The 21,401-nt window shown below is 34.9% G+C and overlaps 1 protein-coding gene and 1 non-coding gene across 2 annotated transcripts; both read right to left on the bottom strand.

Annotated features, from left to right (window-relative positions):
* Nucleotides 1-12,261: 12,261 nt before the first annotated feature.
* Nucleotides 12,262-12,342, bottom strand: TRNAL-CAG. Its single transcript has one exon. It is a non-coding gene; the product is annotated as a tRNA-Leu (tRNA).
* A 3,945-nt stretch (nt 12,343-16,287) lies between these two features.
* LOC116015763 (transcription factor E2FA-like) lies at nt 16,288-21,129 on the bottom strand. The gene is made up of 14 exons (XM_031255938.1): nt 20,695-21,129; nt 19,196-19,388; nt 18,999-19,049; nt 18,820-18,905; nt 18,658-18,746; nt 18,521-18,575; nt 18,252-18,304; nt 18,123-18,173; nt 17,984-18,032; nt 17,780-17,845; nt 17,620-17,696; nt 17,258-17,486; nt 16,976-17,048; nt 16,288-16,895 (listed from the first exon to the last, which is right to left on the bottom strand). The coding sequence occupies exons 1-14, from the start codon at nt 20,932-20,934 to the stop codon at nt 16,768-16,770; spliced, it is 1,440 nt and encodes a 479-aa protein (XP_031111798.1). The 5' UTR covers nt 20,935-21,129; the 3' UTR covers nt 16,288-16,767.
* Between the last annotated feature and the right edge of the window lie 272 nt (nt 21,130-21,401).

Genomic DNA, 21,401 nt, shown 5'->3' with positions numbered 1-21,401 from the left:
ACTCCCTTGATAGAATTTAAGGGGAGTCTTCTTCTTTTCCCAATTTTGGGATTCACTTTAGATAATTTTTAGGATTTCTCTTTCTTGCAATTTTTCATTTCCTAGAATAGCTTAGTTTAGAGAATTCTCCTTGTAGCAAGACAACAAGCTTGGATTGAAGGAACAATTCAAATCTAGGTGATTTCTATTACATCTTAATCTACTTTGCTACTTTGTTCTTGGATTGAATTAGCTTTTGTCTTGAATTTCTTATCATGAGTGGCTAGTTTAATCTAGGGATTTGGATTGTGTGAAGATATGTTGTTAGTGTGATGATCTTATATCTTATTTTGGATCTAAATGCTTGGATTGTTGGATTATCTATTCTTGTCTATTGATTGTTGTTTTGATGGTATCTTGTTTGGATTTGGCCAATCTAGATGAGAGATTGAGCTCTTGACTCTTTCATGTATTTGATTAGAGTTAGGATTAAAAGCTTTGTAACAATCATAGATCCTATGGACTTCTTAAGAATAGTAGGAAAGTGTGTAGCTTAAGTGTTTGATAAAATGTCTCTTAGGACTTTGGATGCTTGAAGGCATTTCTAAGTCCAAGAAGCCTTAGTACACAAAGGTAGAAGAGGACTAAGAACACACACTCTTGAATAGCCAACATCTTTGCTTTGTTTATCCATTACCTTAGACACACGAGGATGCAACATAGATGAACACTATCCAATCCCTACCTCTTTACATACATTTCAATCTTATTTATTTTACTTCCATGCTCACACAAACCCAATCTTATGAACCCTTTCACTCTCAAATCACCATTCACCACACTCAAATTCTTAGCATGAATCAATCACTTAAACGCACAAACACTTGACACACCTCCACGTCCTTCCTTCGAGACCGACACTCGGGGAGTCACTAACCTTCCGTTTTATCATATTTATAAACATCTTTTGACATTTCACCTTATCACATACAAGAAGTGCTTGCGAGTACTTGTCACGCACCTCCGGGCAGGAAGTGCAGGCTGAAGAAGAATCTGATCTTCTGGAGAAAAGCACTAAGAAGGCAAAGGCAACAAAAAACCATGGAGAAGGATTTATCGGTACTGGAACCATGCAGGGGGTTGAAACGCAGATGGAGAAAGCATCGTAGTAGATTAGGCATGGAGAGGAATGATGAAGTAGTCTTTTTGTGTGAGCGGATGTGTAAGAGGGTATCCTTAGACCGGATATCATTCTCACAAGGAATGGTGATAGGAGTAGAGCTTTAGTGTTCCAAACATAAGATACTAATGTTCCTGATGGAAATCTAGCTAGCTAAACCAAAGGGTTGATTTGGATACAAGCACAATATCAAACAACAAACTATAGTGAAAACAAATGATAAGAAAGTGAAGGTAGATAGGAACTAAAGGTAGGTCAAGAGTGTGAGACCAAATTGGGGGCCAAAAGATGATAGATGTCATATAACAGTAGGGAAGCCTTACTCAAGGTCATCCCGCACTCTTAAAACATTCAAGGACATTCTCATGACTGAAGAAGGTGTAAGAGACATTTTATCAAACACTTGGTGTTCTTAACATCACACACTCCCCTTTTCTCAAAGGTGGAGCATTGTTGATCAACTCCTTAAACTTAGATTAGGTTGTCACTCCCTAATCGGGATTCAATAATCATGTCCATCAACAACATCAAGGTTATGTCACAAGTTTCCTTAACCAATTTAAAATCATCCATCAAACACCTGGCCTACATCCCTACCTCCCTCCAAAGAGAACTAATCACACATAACCATAACGAAAATAGCACAAGATTCAAAATCAACAATGAATTATATAACAAACACAAGATAAAGATCAAAGCAATAAAACAAGAAAGTAAATTGTAAAGGAATGAAATAAACAAAAGAAAAACTTATCTATTGAAAATGGATATGAACTCTTTGAAATCCAAGATTAAATGCTTCAATCAAAGCTTCCAAAATGTTTAGGAACCTAAATATAAGCTTAATATAAACTAAAAATATCAAAGAAAATGAAAGCTAAGAGAGAAGCTAGGGTTCTAAAATGGGTCGGAACCATGGATAAATGAGTGAAAACCGACTTAAATAGGAGCTGGGGCGGGCTGAAAATCTGCAGATCTGAGGTCCTAGGCTCGACGCGTCCAGCTAATTTGGAGTGAAAATGGAGGCATTCTACCTCTCCTCGATGCATCGAGAATCCTCCTATGACAAAGGTCCGGTTTACAGGCTGATTTTGACCATTTTTCCTTCTGATTTAGACTTTGATGTCTTCATGAAAGTTGTAGCTCTTCGAGTATTCTTTCCAATGGCGCAAGAGTCACTTTATTTGGACATTCCTAGTTCGATATATTGTCCAAATACCAAACAATAGATGATTTGTGCGAAAATTTCAACGTCTTGCCCTTTTGCTCCACTTTTGCCTTTGTTTGTCCAAATGACTAAGACCATTGAAAACACCACAATTTGACTATCTAAGAGGTGTTGCCCCCATCTACATAGCTTCTCATTGGCTCTCATTGACTCTACATGCATTCAAAATGCTCTAAAAATCATTTAATTCATCTAAATCACCAGGAATTACACCTAAACACACAAATCAATCAAATGAGAAACATTTTGGGTAAAATTATATCAAATAACAATGGAAATAAGCTTAAATGCAAGGTGAAAATATAAACATTTTGTCACTTATCAAGAAGCAATCATACATAGCCTCGTTTTCGGGTACACAGGACAATCCTAACAAAGAATATGCCATCGTCTCTAATGATGAGGAAGGAAAGGCCAAGGACGATCCGGAATGCACAGAAATTGTTTTGACCAAAGAGGAAAAAACCCATCTACACATGACATGGAAAATGCCCCTCATTGTCAATGTTCTGGGTTAAAAGTCAGGTACAATTACCTATCAAAGAGGTTACAAGCAATGTGGCATCCTAAAGCCAAAATGGACTTGGTTGCATAGATGACGACTATTTTCTCGTCAAATTCTGGTCCATTGATGACTATGATTTTGCCAGAGACTATTATCTGGTTTTCCAAGACTAGAGACCCAATTTGACCAGAAATCTGGTAAAACTAAAAGGGCTATAGTCTAGGTCAAATTCCCAGACCTACCGATTGAATATTATGATTATTCTTTTCTAATGAAGATATAGAAGAAGATTGATGACCCCAAGCATATTGATCAAGCCATAAGCCTAGTTTCCAAAGGACGGTTTGTGCGAATGTGCGTAGAAGTGGACATCACAAAATCGCTCCTATCCAAATTCAAATTGCTACGTAAGATTAGGCGAATTGAGTACGAGGGAATACATCTAGTGTGTTTCAAATGTGGTATTTATGATCACAACGATGCAGCCTACCCCGGGAGCATTGACGCTACGGGGGTGCCTGCCAGAGAGGAAGGTAGAGACGTTGCCGCTAGCGAAACATGTTTAAATAAGGGTACATCGCTAGAAATTCGGCCGGAGGTGCTAGATTCATACGGCCCTTGGATGCTTGCGCCAAGTTAGAGGATTCATGCTAGGAGAGGCCAAAAAGGAAACAACGATAACAATGGTAAATCAAGCTAGACTACAAATGAGGGGAACTCATCAGAGATGGGTGTTGGTAGGGTGATGAACTAGACTAATGTGATGGCAAGTAAGGAAGGTGGTCACCAAGCCGACTATGGAATGTCAAAGTTCGCTGTTTTGAGGGATTTAAATGAGGATGCTAGAGTGGAACCCCTAGGCATATCATCCTCTAAGCAAACTGTGAGTGTGCAACCACTAAAGGAAGTGGGGGAATCATCACGAGAAAATTAAAAGAGAAGACAGAAAAAGAGAAATAAAAATGGAAAAGTCTTGGATGGAGACAACTTGAGTATTCAAAACTTGAGTATCAGTGCCAGAGGAACCCAAGAGGGAAACACTGTGGAGATTGAAAATTATAAAGAAACAGGGAAAATATAAAATAACAAAATATATATCTGGGAATATGGAAATATATATATATATATATATATATATATATATATATATATATATATATATAGGATCGCATTCAGGTGTGTACTTGCCGCCCAGGAGAAAACTGCGGACGAATCACAGCGCGCCACGTGTCCGGAATGTAGTTGCACCTAACGTTATAACTAGGTACACGTAATGTTATAACTAGGTGCACATAGGTGCACACAAGTGCATAAATATTAACAAGGTAAATTACTTGCACCTATAAGTGAAAATAGGTGCACACGTGCAAGTAAAATGTATTACAAGTGCAAGTTAATTGTACAATGAGCATCAATACTAGGTGCACCTAAGATTATAACTAGGTGCACATAGGTTGCACCCAGATGCATTAATGTTAACAAAGTAAATTACTTGCACAAGTGCAAGTAAAATGTATTGCAGATGCAAGTAAAATGTATTACAGGTGCAAGTGAATTGTTCACTAAGCGTCAATACTAGGTGCACCTAATGTTATAACTAGGTGCACCTAATGTTATAATTAGGTGCACCTAGGTTGCACCAGGTGCATAAATATTAACAAGGTAAATTACTTGCATTAGTAAGTGAAAATATTTGCGAAAATGGGTGCATGAATATTAACAGGGTAAATTACTAGCACTTGTAAGTGAAAATAAGTGCGAAAATAGGTGCACTTGCAAGTCAAACTAGGTGCAACAAAGTTCTAGTTATTTATGAAAATGCCACCGCATCATTTTTTTTTTTAAATTGTATCTGATTCGTTGATCTGGACACGTGGACGGCTATGGAGCGTTCTCATTTCCTACTTGGGCGGTAGTTCGCACGAGAGTGCAACCCTTATATATATATATATATATATATATATATATATATATATATATATATATATATTGGTACGTGAAAAAGAAAGAAACAAAAGAAATGGATAAGGATGAATACAATTGATGAGTGTGAAATACAAAGCCAAGGAAAGCTATTTATACACTAAACTATGCGAGAGCTACGGCATGAGCGAAGAAATCGAAGACGACGTGTAAGCAATTGCGGTATGTAGTGGAGTACGTGGACGATGGGATAATAGTGCAGGGTGAGTGGTTTAATTTGAGCCACATGACTAACAATCTCCACCTTGGGTCAAATTTAACAATTAGAGCAACCGACTAAATTCAAGCATCGCTTGAACTTAGTAATAGGTAGAGGCTTGGTAAATATGTCTGCTGGATTCTCCAATGTGTGAACTTTTTGGACAACTATATCTCTCGCACCTACAACATCACAGATGAAATAGTATCTGACATCAATGTGTTTGGTTTTGGCATGATATGTATCATTCTTAGTGAGATCATATCAATAGTAGTTTGGCTATCTGAGAACACAACAGTCTAACCCTATGAAACACCAAGTTCCATAATAACCAAACCTCGTAGCCAAGTAGCTTCTTTGACACCCTCTATTGCTGCAATATATTCCGCCTCGGTATTAGATAACACAGCAATAGACTGAAGCATAGCTTTCCAACTGATAGCACAATTACAAAGAGTGAAAATACAACTGGAAAGCGATTGACGTCTATCAAGATCACCACTATAATCAGAATCTACAAAGCCCACAATGTCAGTAGATGTAGAATAATTCCGATCAAAAACCATGCCCGGAGAGGAATTACCCTTTAGGTACTGAAGAATCCATTTAACAACGTTCCAATGTTCCTTACCAGGGTTGTGCATATAACAGCTCACAACACTTACATCATAAGCCAAATCAGGTCTAGTGCATACCATGGCATACATAAGACTTCCAACAACACTAGAGTAAGGAACTTTTGTGTTGGTCCTAAAAGAGATAAGGTAAATTCTATGGGGGAGGGGTGAATAGACTTTACTCCCAATTTCTTTGCAAACCTTGCTAAGGCAAAATTAAAAGCAAAACACTTAACAATTTGTTAGTATCTCGTGCACATGGGAATACAAAATAATGTGTAGTGTGTGTGTAACATGTGAATCAAGCAAGCACAAATAAATAAAGTAAAGCAATAAAGAACACAAGAAATTTATAGCGGTTCGGAGGTGTATGTAATCCTCCTACTCCACTCTCTCCTATCTCCATGAAGATTCACTATATCCACCACTCCTTGGTTACAAGATACAATAAATTTTCACGATCTAGTGCTTTGATCACCAAGCCAACACTAATCATGCCCTTCCATAACGTAGTGCTTTGATCACCAAGCCCACACTAGTTACGCCCCGTGATCTAGTGCTTTGATCACCAAGCCCACACTAATCACGCTTCACCAGTGTCTTCAACATTGCACCAGGATTTCACACTCTTTTGTTACAATCGTCTTTCTACACTTTGGTAGAGAAACCACTTGTTTGTAAAAATAAGATTTTGCTTGTTTCCAACTTTGAGACTCTTCTGTAGATGCTTCAATGTAGGTCAAGTCTCTCTCATATGAAGATTAGCACTCTAGATTTTTAACTTGTGTATTTTGAATTTAGCACTTTGTAAACTTTTTGATTGATTCATATCAATCCTTCTTCCTATCAGTTGCTTCATATGTTCATCTTTTTATAGGTATTGAGAGTTTGTCCGTTGGAAAAAGACGCTCCCAATTTTGAATCTTTGTTAGCTAAATTCATAGCCTTTTCAGACTAGAAATAAGCATTTATATTTTTAATGTTCTGTGAGACATTAAAAATATTCACGCCGTTGTACTGAGCTCCAAGTCCATAATTGATCTTCAAAAATGTCTGATGATTCCACGCCAATCTTGATGAATTAATCTTCATATATTGCTCCAATCTTAGCCCTTTCTACTTTGGATTAGCCACTTTCCAAATATAACTTGAGCTCATATTTATTCCCTTAGGAATATATATTTTGGCCATCTCAATTTAATCTGGGATTGAGATTTTATGAAATTACTTTTGTAATTGAATCCCTTGAATTTCATCTCCAAACTAATTTGTTTCTACCTTTCTGGAATTGGATCCCTTGTGAATTCCAATCCTTATAATTTCATCCATTAATTAATGCTATGAAACTTCAGCCCTTCAAATTTTAGCCCTTTGAAATTGGCTTTTGAATTCTCATCCCATAGCAATTGACTTGAAATCTCATCCCTTTGACTTGTAGAATTTCATCCCTTTGAAATTGCATCCCTTAGAATCTCATCCCATGGTAATTAACTTGAAAACTCATCCCTTTGACTAGGAAATTCATCCCTTTGAAATTGTAGCCCTTGGAATCGACTTGAAATCTCATCACTTTGCCTAGGAAATTTATCCCTTTGAAATTGTAGCCCTTGGAATCTCATCCCAAAGCAATTTCGAATTTGTATCTCATGGAATCTCATCCCATTGCAAATTGTAGCCCATCCCATATCAAATTTCATCACATACCAATTTCGAATTTGTATCTCACGGAATCTCATCCCATTGCAAATTGTAGCTCATTGCAAATCTCTGCCCCTTGAAATCTTATCCCATGATATTCCTTTTGAAACTTCCGCCCATGGAATTTTATCCCATCCCATGATTATTGAAAAACTTCCGCCCATGAAATTTCATCCCATGAATATTGAATCTCATCCCTTGAAATTCATCTTCGAATTTAATTCCCTTTGAGATTTCTTCTCATACTTTGGCTCCTTAGGTAATTTTGATTCCCTTCAAAATTTACCTTATAAACTGTAGACAATGAGATTAAGCTTATTAACTACTCTGACTATACAGATTTTTGGTTAATTAATTGTTCTTCATGATGTAATCCATTTCTTGATCTTCAAGTAGACTTTTAATACAATGCCATTGTTAATAAAAATAATAAACAAGTGTTTTTTTTTAGAACTCCCTAAGTTGTACTAAGTTTCGTGACAATGTGTATCTAGTTCTGCAGATAGTTCAAATCTAGTTGGTCAATCTTGTATCCTTAGATTATAGTACAGGAAGTAGTTCAGAAGACTTTGAAGACTCTAAAGACAACTTACTGAACGAGTATCTGCACCAGAACATAAAAGATGTTCAGAGTTGGTTACAACAGTTTTCAAGATTCTGAAAAGGATAAATAAGAGCCAACTCTTATTTGTGAAGGTTGAAGGATTTTACACAGAAAGATCAGAAAAGAAGATCTTTGTATAAGATTAAAGGAGATCTTGGCAAAGCTTACCTTTGACACAAGATACACTTTCTCTATGTGAGTACTTGGGCAAGCATTCACTCTGAAAAGCCGTCCGTGCAGTTGTTGAGGGGGAGCCTCAATGCAAGAAGATCGGGAGATCAAGTTCTTGTAAACACAAAATTTTGAATAATATATTTTGTAATTCAAAACATGGTTACAAAATCTCTGGATATATGGTCCTCTGATTCTTAAGTTGATGTCTTGAACGCTCCATTGAAGGGCCTCCGCATTCAAATGGCTTGATCATCTTCATGGAGGGGCTTTTACATTTAGGATCATTTTATTAAAGCTAATTCTATGATTTTTCCTAAGATGATTACATAAAAAACTCCTATTTATAGTTGTAGGATAAAGAGTTTTGATAAATTCAAACTCTTTTGATACTATCTAATTAACAAATTAGATAATATCAATATTATCCAAAATCTATTTAAATATACTAATATAAAAAATAATCAAAATTAACAAATTTTTAGTGTCAAACATGATTGTTGAGGATGAGGGTATGGCATAACTTTCTGGTCAGACAATGACAATAATACGCCAATACAAGCTACTTAAGGCTCAACTGAAGAATTTTCAAGAATGCTTCCGTAGGAATTCTAAGTTACTTGATTTTTGAGTACATCATGAACTACGTGCGTCTTTGTTGAACACATATAGGCTATAAACAATAATTATTTTTTTAATATATTAACTGTAGTTTGATTTCCTTTTCATTATCATATACTTTGTATATTTTGTGATTTAGTATTTAATATTTTGTATCTGTTTATGAATTTCAATGTGATGTTATTGTTTTAATTTAATATTTGAAATTTTATTTTTTAATTCAAATTTTTTGTTTATTTAAAATTGAAATGTGAAATAATAATTATAAATTAAAATTAAAATAATAGTAAAGTGAATAAAGTAATAATGGATTATGGGGAGGAGTGGGACCTACGAAATGAGGAGAAAATGATAGAAGGATGGGAGTATTGACGGGAATGCAAGCCCCTTGTAGGAGCCTATGTACTGGCTTAATTAAGGCCTAGTCAGGCCTAGCTCGTTTTGTAAAAAGATCAGCTTGAGCCAATTTCAAAACCTATTAAACTAAACAGGGCAGATCTATATATACCAGGCTTGGCCTTTAGGCTCGGCCTATATAAATAAATAAATAAATAAATAAATAAATATATATATATATATATATATATATATATATATATATATATAAAATACGGAGTATATTTTAATATTTACAATATAACCCAAGTATATATAATTTCTAAATCCTAATCCTCCACCTCCAAAATCTCATTCTAAATTATGATTCAACTATAAACATTGCTGCTAATCCTGCTATAAGTGTTCTTATTGTTTAATTATTTTATTAACTGTTCTTATTGTCATATTAATATTTAATGGAATGTCGCAACTTAATTATGTGTGTTGATTGTTAATTATTTATGAGATAATATAAGATAACAAACAATAATACAATTGAATTTATTTCTAATAAACAAGTTAACGAGTATTCTAAAGTTGTGACTTGTTTTATTTCATTTTATATTTTAATGCTATTATGTTTGCATTGTGGTGATATACTTATGTAATTATGTATTAGTTTTGTATTTGGTATATTTCTTAAATTATTTAGATATACCTATTCAACTTTTTAAAAAAGTCTTAACATGTAGGCTCAAAGTAGGATTAAATTTGAAACCTTTTTAATGGCCTAAATATTAAACATACATGCTTTTAAAAATATTTCAAGTCGGGCCAGGCGAATTGTAGGCTCAGATTTGAACCTAACAAAAAGCCTATATTCAGGCTCAGACCCAGGTCTAAGCTTTAGATTTTCGTAACAAGCCCAAGCCTAATTTTCTAAAGCTCGGCTCGGCTTATTTCACCCCTAGATGCATGGGAGATAAAAGGAACATGGTAAGTGTACTCCCATGGAGTATAACTACTCTCACCAAGTGTTTATTTTTTATTGGATTAAGAAAAATGAATGATCAAAAATCATGGTTTACCCCTTTTTATTAATCAATCAAGCAAGCATGGCACATAATATGAAGTAAAAATAAAGTAGAAAATGAGAATTCATGTAATATTACTCAAGACAAGAGTAAGGAAAGAGATTGAGTGGTGATGTGGGAGAGTTGAGCCCATAAATAGTGAGAAAATTGAAGAAAGGATGGAGATGTCCTTAAATTCAAAAGAGATTACTTTTCATTCAAACTTTGAATTCAAAAGAAAATATGAAGAGTTACAACCATTCATGCCTTGAAAATGCCATAACAATCTTAGCTTCCACCATTTTCAAAATGAATGTGATTTTGAAAAAATCTCTAACGCAAGTTTCCCAAACTTATCCATAAATAAATGTGTCTATATCTGCATAGTAAAAATGTTTCATATGTCATGTTAATGAAGGTGGCAAGGTAGAAAAGCTTTGAACCAATAACCCTATGACTATGAGATTAACCAAAAGCTTACACCTCACACACTTATTGAATGTTCTTTTTGTGTTCGTAAAATGACACATAAAGAGGGCATGTATCCCATATCTTGGATATTTTTTTTTTAATCCATATCTTGGATTTATTCATTAATGTATTGAATAGTTGCCTAACCACTTTGGAGACGGCACCACCCCTGAAGCAGGAGTAAGGCTGTTAATATGGGCTGGTGGGACTGGGCGGGCCAAAGCCCGGCGAGCCGCGATCCTAAACAAAACAAGCCAAAAAGCCCGCTCTTTGGTGGACCTGGACTTTACTAGCCCGGACCCGCCCCGCCTTCGGCCCACGGGCTAGACGAGCCCCCACCAAACTATCTTCTTCTTTTTTTTTAATTGTTAGTTTATTGTTTATCTAAATTGTATCATTTGTCTATACAAAAATAATTAAAATAACCTATACATGTTTAAAAAATATAATATATATATATATATATATATATATATATATATATATATATATTAAAAAATATGGCGGGCAGCCCGCGGGCCAAAAATGTCCGCTCTTTAGCGGGCTTCTATTTTCAAATAGGGAGCGGGATGGGCCGGGTCGGCGGGTTAAGTCCGTTTTAACAACTCTAAGCAAGAGCTATAAATCCACAACCATAGTTGAATCTACTATATATGCAAGTTTGTTTCTTTGAACGTAACCCCCAAGCAATAACACCTCCACCTAGTGTAACAAATTGGGGTCAAGTAGTAGCCTAACTATTGTTCTACATCCCCAAACACGAAGATATAACAAGTTAGGTTTTTTATTTTTTCTATAGTTTATATGGAGTAACCTTACTACCTTTACTTGAAACTCAATCTAGGATATGGCAAGCAGTAAGTAAAGCTTCTCCCAATACCAATATCTTTTGCTAAACTTGAGTAACACAACATGTCATTTACCATTTCTATTAATGTTCTATTTTTCCTTTTGAATACACAATTTCGTTTTAAAGTATATATAAGCAATAGAAGTTTCATGTATTATGCCCATTTTTTCATGACAATATATAGAAAATTGATACTCAGCAATTCAAAGAAACTTAATATTGGTGTTGCACATATTTTCTACTTCACAAAATTTAAAAAAATCATCCACAAATATTGTTGCAAAGTAAAGCTTGCCTCCTCTAAGTAGGTGTGCTATGCAAATCACATACATAATTATGCACTAGTTCAAGTAAAGCTAAGACTTTTTCTTTCAGAAATTAAGTTTTAGTGATTTTTGTTTTAGCACATATAGTCTCCATCGACTCGTCAACCAAAAATATCAATGCCCCATTGTCAAAGTTGCCTTCTTCTTCACAAGATGGTGAAAGCTACAAATTAAAATATGTTGATATGGTAGAAGGATTGGGGAAGTATAGCCAATATGAGCTAGGTAGGAAGATTATTGAGATTTAGGAAGATACATGTGTCCCTGGACATCATATAGAACACAAGGAATGAGAGATAAAGGGAGAGCATTATTGCATTAAAAGAAAGGTATGTCAAATGAACAATAAAACAAATTAGGCAGCAAGGAGGCCAAATGGGTATCATTATTTTGGAATATGGAATGCAACAATGTGACATTTTAAAAAAGAAATTATATTCTGGGGAGTGGGATTTGAACCCACACCCTTTTGGACTAGAACCTGAATCTAGCGCCTTAGACCAACTCAGCCATCCCCACCTTAAAATTATATTTTTGCAAGCTCAATATGGACCTAATAATAGTGATCAATTGTTATACCATGGACTAGGAGGTCTAGGTGGCCAACTAGGTCCATAATGTTAACATATTATGTGCTTGCAGTTAACTTATTATATAATTGTAGTTAACATATTAACTTCAGGTCCACGTTACATTGTGAATTCTGGTCCTAAAGTTATGGGTATGTAGTTAATATATATGCGTTAACCTATTATGTTGTACTTCTAAATTTGTAATCAACATATTAATTACAAGAACGTAATATATTAATTATAGACACAATCTAATTGTCATTTTGGATCAAGGTTCATAATGTAAGGTCGATCCTAATCCATGGTATAATTTGCCGATAGAGATAGCTAGCTTCCTTTCAACAGAAACCTGTTGTGCTAGTTCTTGCAACTTGTGCTGAGTATGCATGCATTTCTTGAGCAAAGTAGTGTGGATCCTAATTCCTACCCATGGGAAAGCCAAAATACAAGGAAACCAAATGGATATTATTATGGAATGCAGCAATTTAACATTTTCAAAGTATTGCTTATTGCTTGTTGCTTCTTGGGAACCCTAACTTCTATGCTAATATATTAATTAGAGGAATAGGTTCCTGCAAATATCAACATCCAGTCATTAAATTCCTCTAATAAAATATATCCCACAAGATCAGACTGAAACATAATATAATATTTGAATCAAGAGAACTCATAATATGCAACATTTTCTCATTAGCATGTCCTAGATAATGATGCTATAAACATAAAATTGCATCCCATCGTACCTAAAACATTTACCAACAAAAGACTTGGGTGTATTCAATCATGACTTTTGTAGATTATTAAAAAACTTGGGTGTATTCAATCATGACTTTTGTAGATTATTAAAAACTTTTAAAATAATAGATTTTAATAAACTTTTATTGACTTTCTTAGAGTCGTTCAAAACTTTTTAAAATTTTGTAAGACTCTATAAAAGTCTGTATAAAAAACTTGCATAAACTTTTATCAACTTTTTTATTTTACAAAGTCTACAAAAGTCATTAAAATTCTAAATTGAATACATCCTTACAAACTTTCATAAGCAATTCATAACAATATTAAACACTAAAAATTTGTAGTCATAGAATTGTTCAAATAAAATATCTAAAAATATAATTACTTTTTCTTGAGAAATTAATATTTAAAAAAATATATAATTACTATTTGCATAAAAAAAATTTATATATATATATATATATATATATATATATATATATATATATATTATATTTGATATACTGCTAGGTATCAAGCAAAGAACTATTATTTGCAATAACAATATGGGACTGCTATCAACAACAAGGTGCTTCTCTTTGTAGCCTCAAATTGCTATTGCGAACAATAGTTCACTATTCGTAACAGCATGTTGTTGAAAAGAAAAAAGAAAAAATATATTACGAATAAACATATGAATATTATGAAACATATAGTAAAAGTTGACGGTGATAGATGAAAAAATTTACTCTGTTCATGTATTTAGGAGAAAAAGTTTAGAAGTTGGGGATAAAAAGTTCGTAGAAAAAAATCAAAATATACAAGCAACAATGAAATAAAAATAATATTATTTTGAATTTTTAGAGGAAGATTGTAATGTTTAGGAGGGAGAAAAAAATTGGTAGAGTTTAGGTATGTAGAAAATATAGGATAATGAAGAAAAAATAATTTATTGAATTTAGGTATAAGGTTTATAAAGTTTAAAATTTTAAATAAGGAGAAAAAAAATAGAGTTTAAATAGAGGAAGAGAGGAAAAAAAACCTTCAGTGTTGGTAGAAAGAAAATTTTGAAATCTTGGGGCTGGGGGTTGGATTTCAACTATTTATATTTGAGAAGGAAAAGTATATAAAAGTCTACAGAAGTTCTAAAATTAAAAAGTCCTTACAAGTTCATAACTTTTTGAATACCACATGACTTTTAAAGATTCTTTAAAAGTTTTAATTGAATACCACATGACTTTTAAAAACTCTTTAAAAATCTTGATTGAATACCTCATGACTTTTAAATACTCTCTAAAAGTTTGAATTGAATACCTCCAAACTTTCAAAGTTCATAAAAGTCTTTAAAATTCTATGAAAGTCATGATTGAATACACCCCGACAGTACAAATTTATTTGACTCAAAAACTAATTCGAAACCATGCGTGCTTGTTTAGAGAAGACTATCACCCCACTCAAATTTTATTGTTTTTTATTATTATTATTATTATTATTATTATTATTATTATTATTATTATATAGAAAGAGAGAGAAATCTTGAAATTGACCCCACTAAAATAAATATAATAGGGGTCAATATATAAAAAATTTAATAATTCTTTGTTTCAGGAGAACCGAAAGTGCAAACCAAAGAGCTAGAATGGAAACAAAGAATTGAAAAATCCTTAAATTTTTTCAAACAACTTTTCCTTTCTTGGATATATAGCTATGGAGTTTCAAAATTGAGTTCAAAACATAGAATTTTTTTTTGTGTTGCTTAACTTTTTCAAAAACTTGGTATTGTGTTAAATGTTGTTGGAGTTTCTTGTAAAAGTTGCAACTTTTCATATTCAAAATAAAAGTTACAACATTTCATTTATTATTTAATTTGAAAAATTCTCTAACATTATTAATTGCATGTCTAACTAGTACGTCTTTAAGGCTAAATAGGGGGTTCGGGTGAGCTCCTTAATGACTGATATGGCAAAAAAGTGGGTATAGGAAATTAGTTGTGGGTGAGGCCGGTTGTGGGTTTCCTTAAGAGTTAAGATGAATATATGTAGATGCTTCAATTGATAATCATAATCAATGTATGAGTTTTAGGTGGGTAATACGTGATGCATGCATGGGGACAATTTGTTGCTACTAAGGGAAAGACAAGGGGAGCAGAGGTGATGGAGTTGCGGGAAGCTCTAAGTTGGCTCAAGGAATTGAGTATGGATAATGTGATTGTGGAAATGGACACTCAACACGTCTTTTTGGTTGTGCATTGAGGGTCCGAGGATAGTATGTTTGGCTTGATTATATTGATAATGTAAAAAAAAATTACAGGTAAGCTCGTTCTTTATCAGGTTGTAGGGAGTGGCCACCTTTGATTTTACAATGTCTTATATCTTAAGTTATGAATAAAATTAATTTTGTTGCCCTTCAAAACAACTATTTACTTCTCTATAAAAAAAAAATTGTACAAGCCATATAAATTTCATATTCAACAAATGGACAAAGGGGATGGGATAATTAAGACGGGTTAGCATTAAATTCTTCTCTAAGATAAATGATTCATGAATTCTAATAATAATAATAACTGCTATTCCATATTTCCATGTCAGAAACATTGAACCATTGGTTTACAGCAACAAAACTGCATTGTATATATATATCCATCCTCTCTTCCTCCATTCCGTAACTGAGCACGCAAATACGAAAAACAACAAGAGAGACAGCTTTTTTAGGTAGCTAAGCTAAGTTCATCCATGGCTATGGCTAAATTCTCCCCTTTCACTAGCAACACAACCATTTTAGCCATCCTCTTGCTCATCAGCATTGCCATGTTAGCCACCCAGGGCGTGACCTCGCCGCCCAGCCCGGAACTCGAGGACTGCTTGAAGAAGGCGAGTGATGGAAAGTGCAAGCAAGAGTTTGTTACTGGTGCTCTCAAAAAGGGGAGTGTGGTTAAACGTTGCTGTGGTGTATTGAAGGATGTTGGCAAGGATTGTTTCATTGGGATTTTGAAGGATCACCAGCTTTCTACCCATGACAAAGTTAATTGGGATGGCTTCTGGAACAACAGTACCAAGATTTTGCAACAATGTCAATTGTCATCTTAAAACAAACAAACATACTATAACTGTAATGTCATTCAATCTATGTAATGTAACAATATGTATGTAAACGAAAGCACATAAATCAAATGATCTGATGAATTTGCAACAACTCCTGCATTTCATAAAATTCTCCAGCAAATGTTATGAGATTCATAGCTCTGTTTAGGGAGAGAAAGCAGGTGTATACAATGAAATGTCACGACTCATAAAGACTTGAGATAAATTACCAGGATCTAGAACTGCCTTGTCTATTTGTTCAACAATAATACCCCTACAGTATACTCAATTTATCGTACATGTTCTCCATGCTACATATGGCACAATTTATTAATTAACCTCTGTAATCGAAGGGCAAAGCAGTTTCTCGATTATGATCTGAGCTGAACATATATAACTGGTCTTCTCCTATCGCTTTCTTTGTTGTATCCTCACCGTGATTCCATTTGTATAGAATTAACATGCAAAGTCTATAAAGGAACCAAGCTGATCAAATTAGCAACGAAATCAAATGGGCTCGCTTCTGATGAAGCAGAGCTAGCCCTGGAGTAGAAACGAAGCTTTTTCGCACTAGCATATCATCTTGGTGGCATATTTACAGCAGGAGGTACATCAGCAACAGCTGATGGAGTCTGTGGTCGTGGTGTACTTATCTCAGATATTCCAAATTCATTAAGCATATTCTCCATACACCAATCAATGTCACCTGTTAACAAAATAAGGAAATTTAGCATTTTATGTTAATGTTATTAAACAAATCAGTATAACCACTTTAAACAAGGATACCATCTGTCTTCCACATTTCTGTTAAGCTAAGACCAGGAATAGGATCTGACTGGAGCCAATAATCTGTGTCGTTCTGTAAAAGAAAAATAAGTACTTCAAACCTGTAATATTATATGGAACATGGTGATGGGAAAAGAATAGAGTTTGTATTTCTATGTATTGCAATATTATTTTATGGGCCAGCTTTAAAGCCTTTAAGATATGCTATTTTGACTCTTGAAGAAATCTAAGTATAGCGTTCTTATCAGTCCAGCAAATCAAGTTAATAACAACCAGACTCACATCAGCATCTGAAGGGACAATCTTCATCATTCCTCCATTGAATTCCAGAGAAGCACCAAGATCACAGCTCATTTGACTATCATGTGCTAGTGATCCATTACCAGGCAGATTATTTGTAACAGTTGATCTATCTGTTGATGGATTGTCATTTGAGCCTGAACTTGAAGCAAGTGGGACACTCATTGATTGTTCAACACCAGTCATCTCCTCAAATTTCTCCTCAAATTGACTAAATAAAGATGAAGTTCAAATACAATATGAGATAAGAAACTCATTTTCTTTGACAGTTAGGATCTTGAAAGAAGAAAATTGCTAGTAAGACTTTCTAACCAAATAAACAGAAGAAGCATTATGCCTTTTACCTGACAAGGTAGACATCAATTGGGCCCATTGTGCTTCTCAGAATTATCCTATATCTCCTCTGGGGGTAATCAACAGCCTGTTGTTACAAGAAGCCAGGTGCATCAGTCACTACAAACATATAATACACATATAGCATAAGATTTTGGTTTTTAAACGTACCTCATCAGGCTCAGGGACTTCCAATGTGGTCCCATGTGGAGCTTTAATTGCTATCAGAGTTTCATTCTGTCAAATCAAAAGGATTAAAGTTGGTATCAGATAGGTGTAAACTCATCTATGATCCAATGTATATTGTTTTACCCACAAGCATGAAAATACTCCATAACGCTGATGGCTCATATACTGAAACCATGAAACAAGTACCTGAAAGCAGGGTAGAGTTTTGATATCCTCTTCAGTTACGAAAAGCCATCTAGAAAAAATCACAATTGAACAGCTGCATCAGTGAAGTTTAAAAATTACATAGGTAAGAGATACTTCTGGTTGAGGGCATTAAGGTTACCTCTTGTCATTTTCATCTTCGCTCAAACCCCTCAACTTTTCCTGCATTTCTCTGCAGTCATCTGAACCATCAATACAACAGCCCACATCAACAAAAATATGGAGTACTCAAATATTTGATAACCATTACCTTATACGGCCATCCAATCTTTGCTCTTCCATGGAAAGGTTTTCAACTTCTGCCTGAAGACAGAAATACAAAGCTGAAAAGTAGCTTGACATTTGAACAAAATGTACCATTTGCATTTTACATGTGACTGTTAAAGGCATCTCTAAGTAGATACTACCAAACATATTGATAAACAGAAGCTTAAGATACCACTGTGTGGACAAGCCTCAAAAACATATCCATGCAATAATATCAAAGAATTTGGAGTTGGATAAAAGTCTACTACATACCCGTAAAATTGTCGCATCGGTATCTACATCCCCTGGTCGTGAAGCATCAACTCCCCTATGCAGGACTTTAATGCTCAGTAAAATTAAACGTACCTTTTGATGGTAAAGAAAAACTGATATCAGCAAAACTAACTTACTTCCATTGGATCCTGTTCTTGAGCTTCTTTTCAATCAGACCAATCCCCTCAAGGACATTTGTAATGTCATATATACGTCTCTTTTGCACCTGTAAAATATAACTTCCCATTATAATTTTCTTAAATGCAGTCTTGACATGACATAATCTAGCAAGCAGATACCTCCAAAGCGTCTGCAGCATTGTTAAGATCAATCATACCATCTTCCGCATGCTTGATCAAGTTGATAAATTTTTTTGTTAAAAGTCCTGAAATACATTCATATTGGATCATGCTTCTTCAAGGTCCAATAAAGAAGTATATGCAATCAACGAATCCAAATGATTGAGTAATGGAATTACCCAAGGAGCTGTCATAGCGGCAGCCAACGGGAGTCAGAGGGGAAGGACAACCTGAAAATTTGCAAAACTTTAATGTTATACGTTTTTTTCTTCACCAGTAGAACAATGACACCATGTCAGCATAAAACCCAAGAAGTGTAAAAGCATTCATGCACAAAAGTGAAACATGATATCTTGTAATAAAGAACATTTCTCACCAGCATTGGACACAGGTGTCGGTGGTCCAGACCTATTGTTCTTTGTGGTTTTTGACCGCCCGTATGCCTTTCCGCCTTTTACAGATACAGGTGTTTGGAGGGGACTGTTGACCATATCAGTATACCCAGGACTTGCACTCCATTCACTGGACTCAGCTTCACAAGAAGCTGCTCTACCCTTTCTCTTCATTGGCTGAGAGAAGCCACACAATAGTAGTGTCAAAATTAGTGACTGAAATGGTAATTGAACAATGTACTGCACATGATAGTAATGTCAAGCCACAAACCACTGTCATCAAGTGAAAGTAGAAGTTTAAATTTCTTCTCCCACACTTTTGCAATTATTCCTCAACAATAAGAGCAAACTGGTACTTCATATTGGCAAAATATCAATCTAAGGTAAGCAAATAGCAGTTCAATAACTCATGCCAGATTGCCAGTGGATATAACATCAAACAATTCAACTTTTTAAAATTAAGCAGGCAACCTGCACACACCAATAGAACACATTTTTACACATAATGAAACTGTAAGTTGTTATAGTCTGTGTTCCTCCCTCAAGAACCTAATGTCCTAGTGTCCATGGCAAACATTTCAGTAACAACATCCTAGGGCCTAGGTGCAAATTTGAGAAAGCTGCATCCTTAGAAATCAAGCACAGAGAGGTGCAACCTATAAGGAAGATCTTATTTAACTAATTAACTTTTAAGGTTAAGGTAGTATGGCAAATACTAAACAGCTTATTGATATTCCTCAGTATTAAGAATGTCAAGAGTCAACGACATCCCAAAGTAAGCATCTTATCTTTGCAGATTGAGTATGGGTACTCAGAAAGTATTTGACACTTAATACAGAACAGGAGAGCCTCTTGCAGTGGATTTAGAAACAATTTGCACGAGCATTGTTTCTAGAATGAATCAGTAAAGGAAGCATAGAGTGGGATGTTTCATCCAGTCCAAAAAATAACAAAAACATTTTTTTACCAGAAACAGCTCATATTACCCATTCGGAAGTCTTTGTTTATCCCATTACAATTAACTTGCTTCAGTATCTATAATTGCCACCTGAGTATAGTTATATACTTAAGGAGTTGACTCTACTTGGAACACTTGCCAATCTTAATGCATTTCCATAAAAGCAATCACATAAGTCTTTATAATCTCATCTCATCTCACCCAAAATTCTTCAAGTAAAAATATAATTTACAAATCAACTAATCACCAAATATAAGCTGCTCAAAAGTAACTATCTTCGGTAAAGAGGCAGTGGACATGTGTTTATAATCAGCCAATTAGAATGCAGTTATCTAATGACAAGGAAATTCCAAATTTATTTCAAATTTCGTCAAATCTTACTTGGATTAAGATCATCTAATCCGAAATGATGGCATTCCTCACGGACCCATACACTCAAATTTATTCACAAAACCCCAACTGAACAAATAAACTCCCCGCAAAAAATCAAAACACGAAATGCATAAGAACCAAACAGGAACTCACGGGGGACTTGACTATAATAGCCTCAGGCTGGTGATTGTTCACGGCAGCGAGCCCACCATCGGCACCAGGGGTGGAGAATCGGTGATAGTCTTCGGGAGGGACAAACGGCGGCTTCATGGACGCGAAGGCGAGGTGGCGCCTGGTTGGCCTAGGGATCTGGGCTCCTGAAACTCCGTTAGCGGGCGGTGCATTCGACGGAGCCGGAGGTGGCGCCGCCGCTCTGGTCGGAGTTCCAGACATAATTTAAAAATTATTCAAAAATCCGAAGATCGAGCTCTGGCGCCGGAGATGGCGATTCAATCAGCGATGGATGCAGAGTATCGAAGAAATGAACAAAGGGTTTTACAGATATGAAGTGTGGAGTGCGGTAAAGGGTTTGAGCCTTTGAGGGTTTGGTTGCGGTGTGGGGGGTGGAAGAGAAAGCAGAAAACGAGGGAAGCGAGGGAATTTTGGTTCGGAAAGATGTGGAGGGAAGCGCAAAGAAAAAGAAAAAAAAAAAAAAACAAAACAAAACACGTGAAAATTTGTGGCTAGTTTTTCACTCTCACCCTCATTCTTTCATGTTATCATACATTCACCCCCAAACTTCATTTCATAATAATCTATTCCAATGCCTCATAAATGCAATGGTTGACCACAAATCAAAGTATCACTGATTTTTTATTTTGATGAGATCAACGAGTAACCTTATTATTATATAAATAAAT

The sequence above is a fragment of the Ipomoea triloba genome, chromosome 1, assembly GCF_003576645.1.
Source record: "Ipomoea triloba cultivar NCNSP0323 chromosome 1, ASM357664v1".
Classification (NCBI taxonomy): domain Eukaryota; kingdom Viridiplantae; phylum Streptophyta; class Magnoliopsida; order Solanales; family Convolvulaceae; genus Ipomoea; species Ipomoea triloba.
Note: the sequence above shows the minus strand (reverse complement) of the source record. Positions and strands in the feature narration are given on the sequence as shown.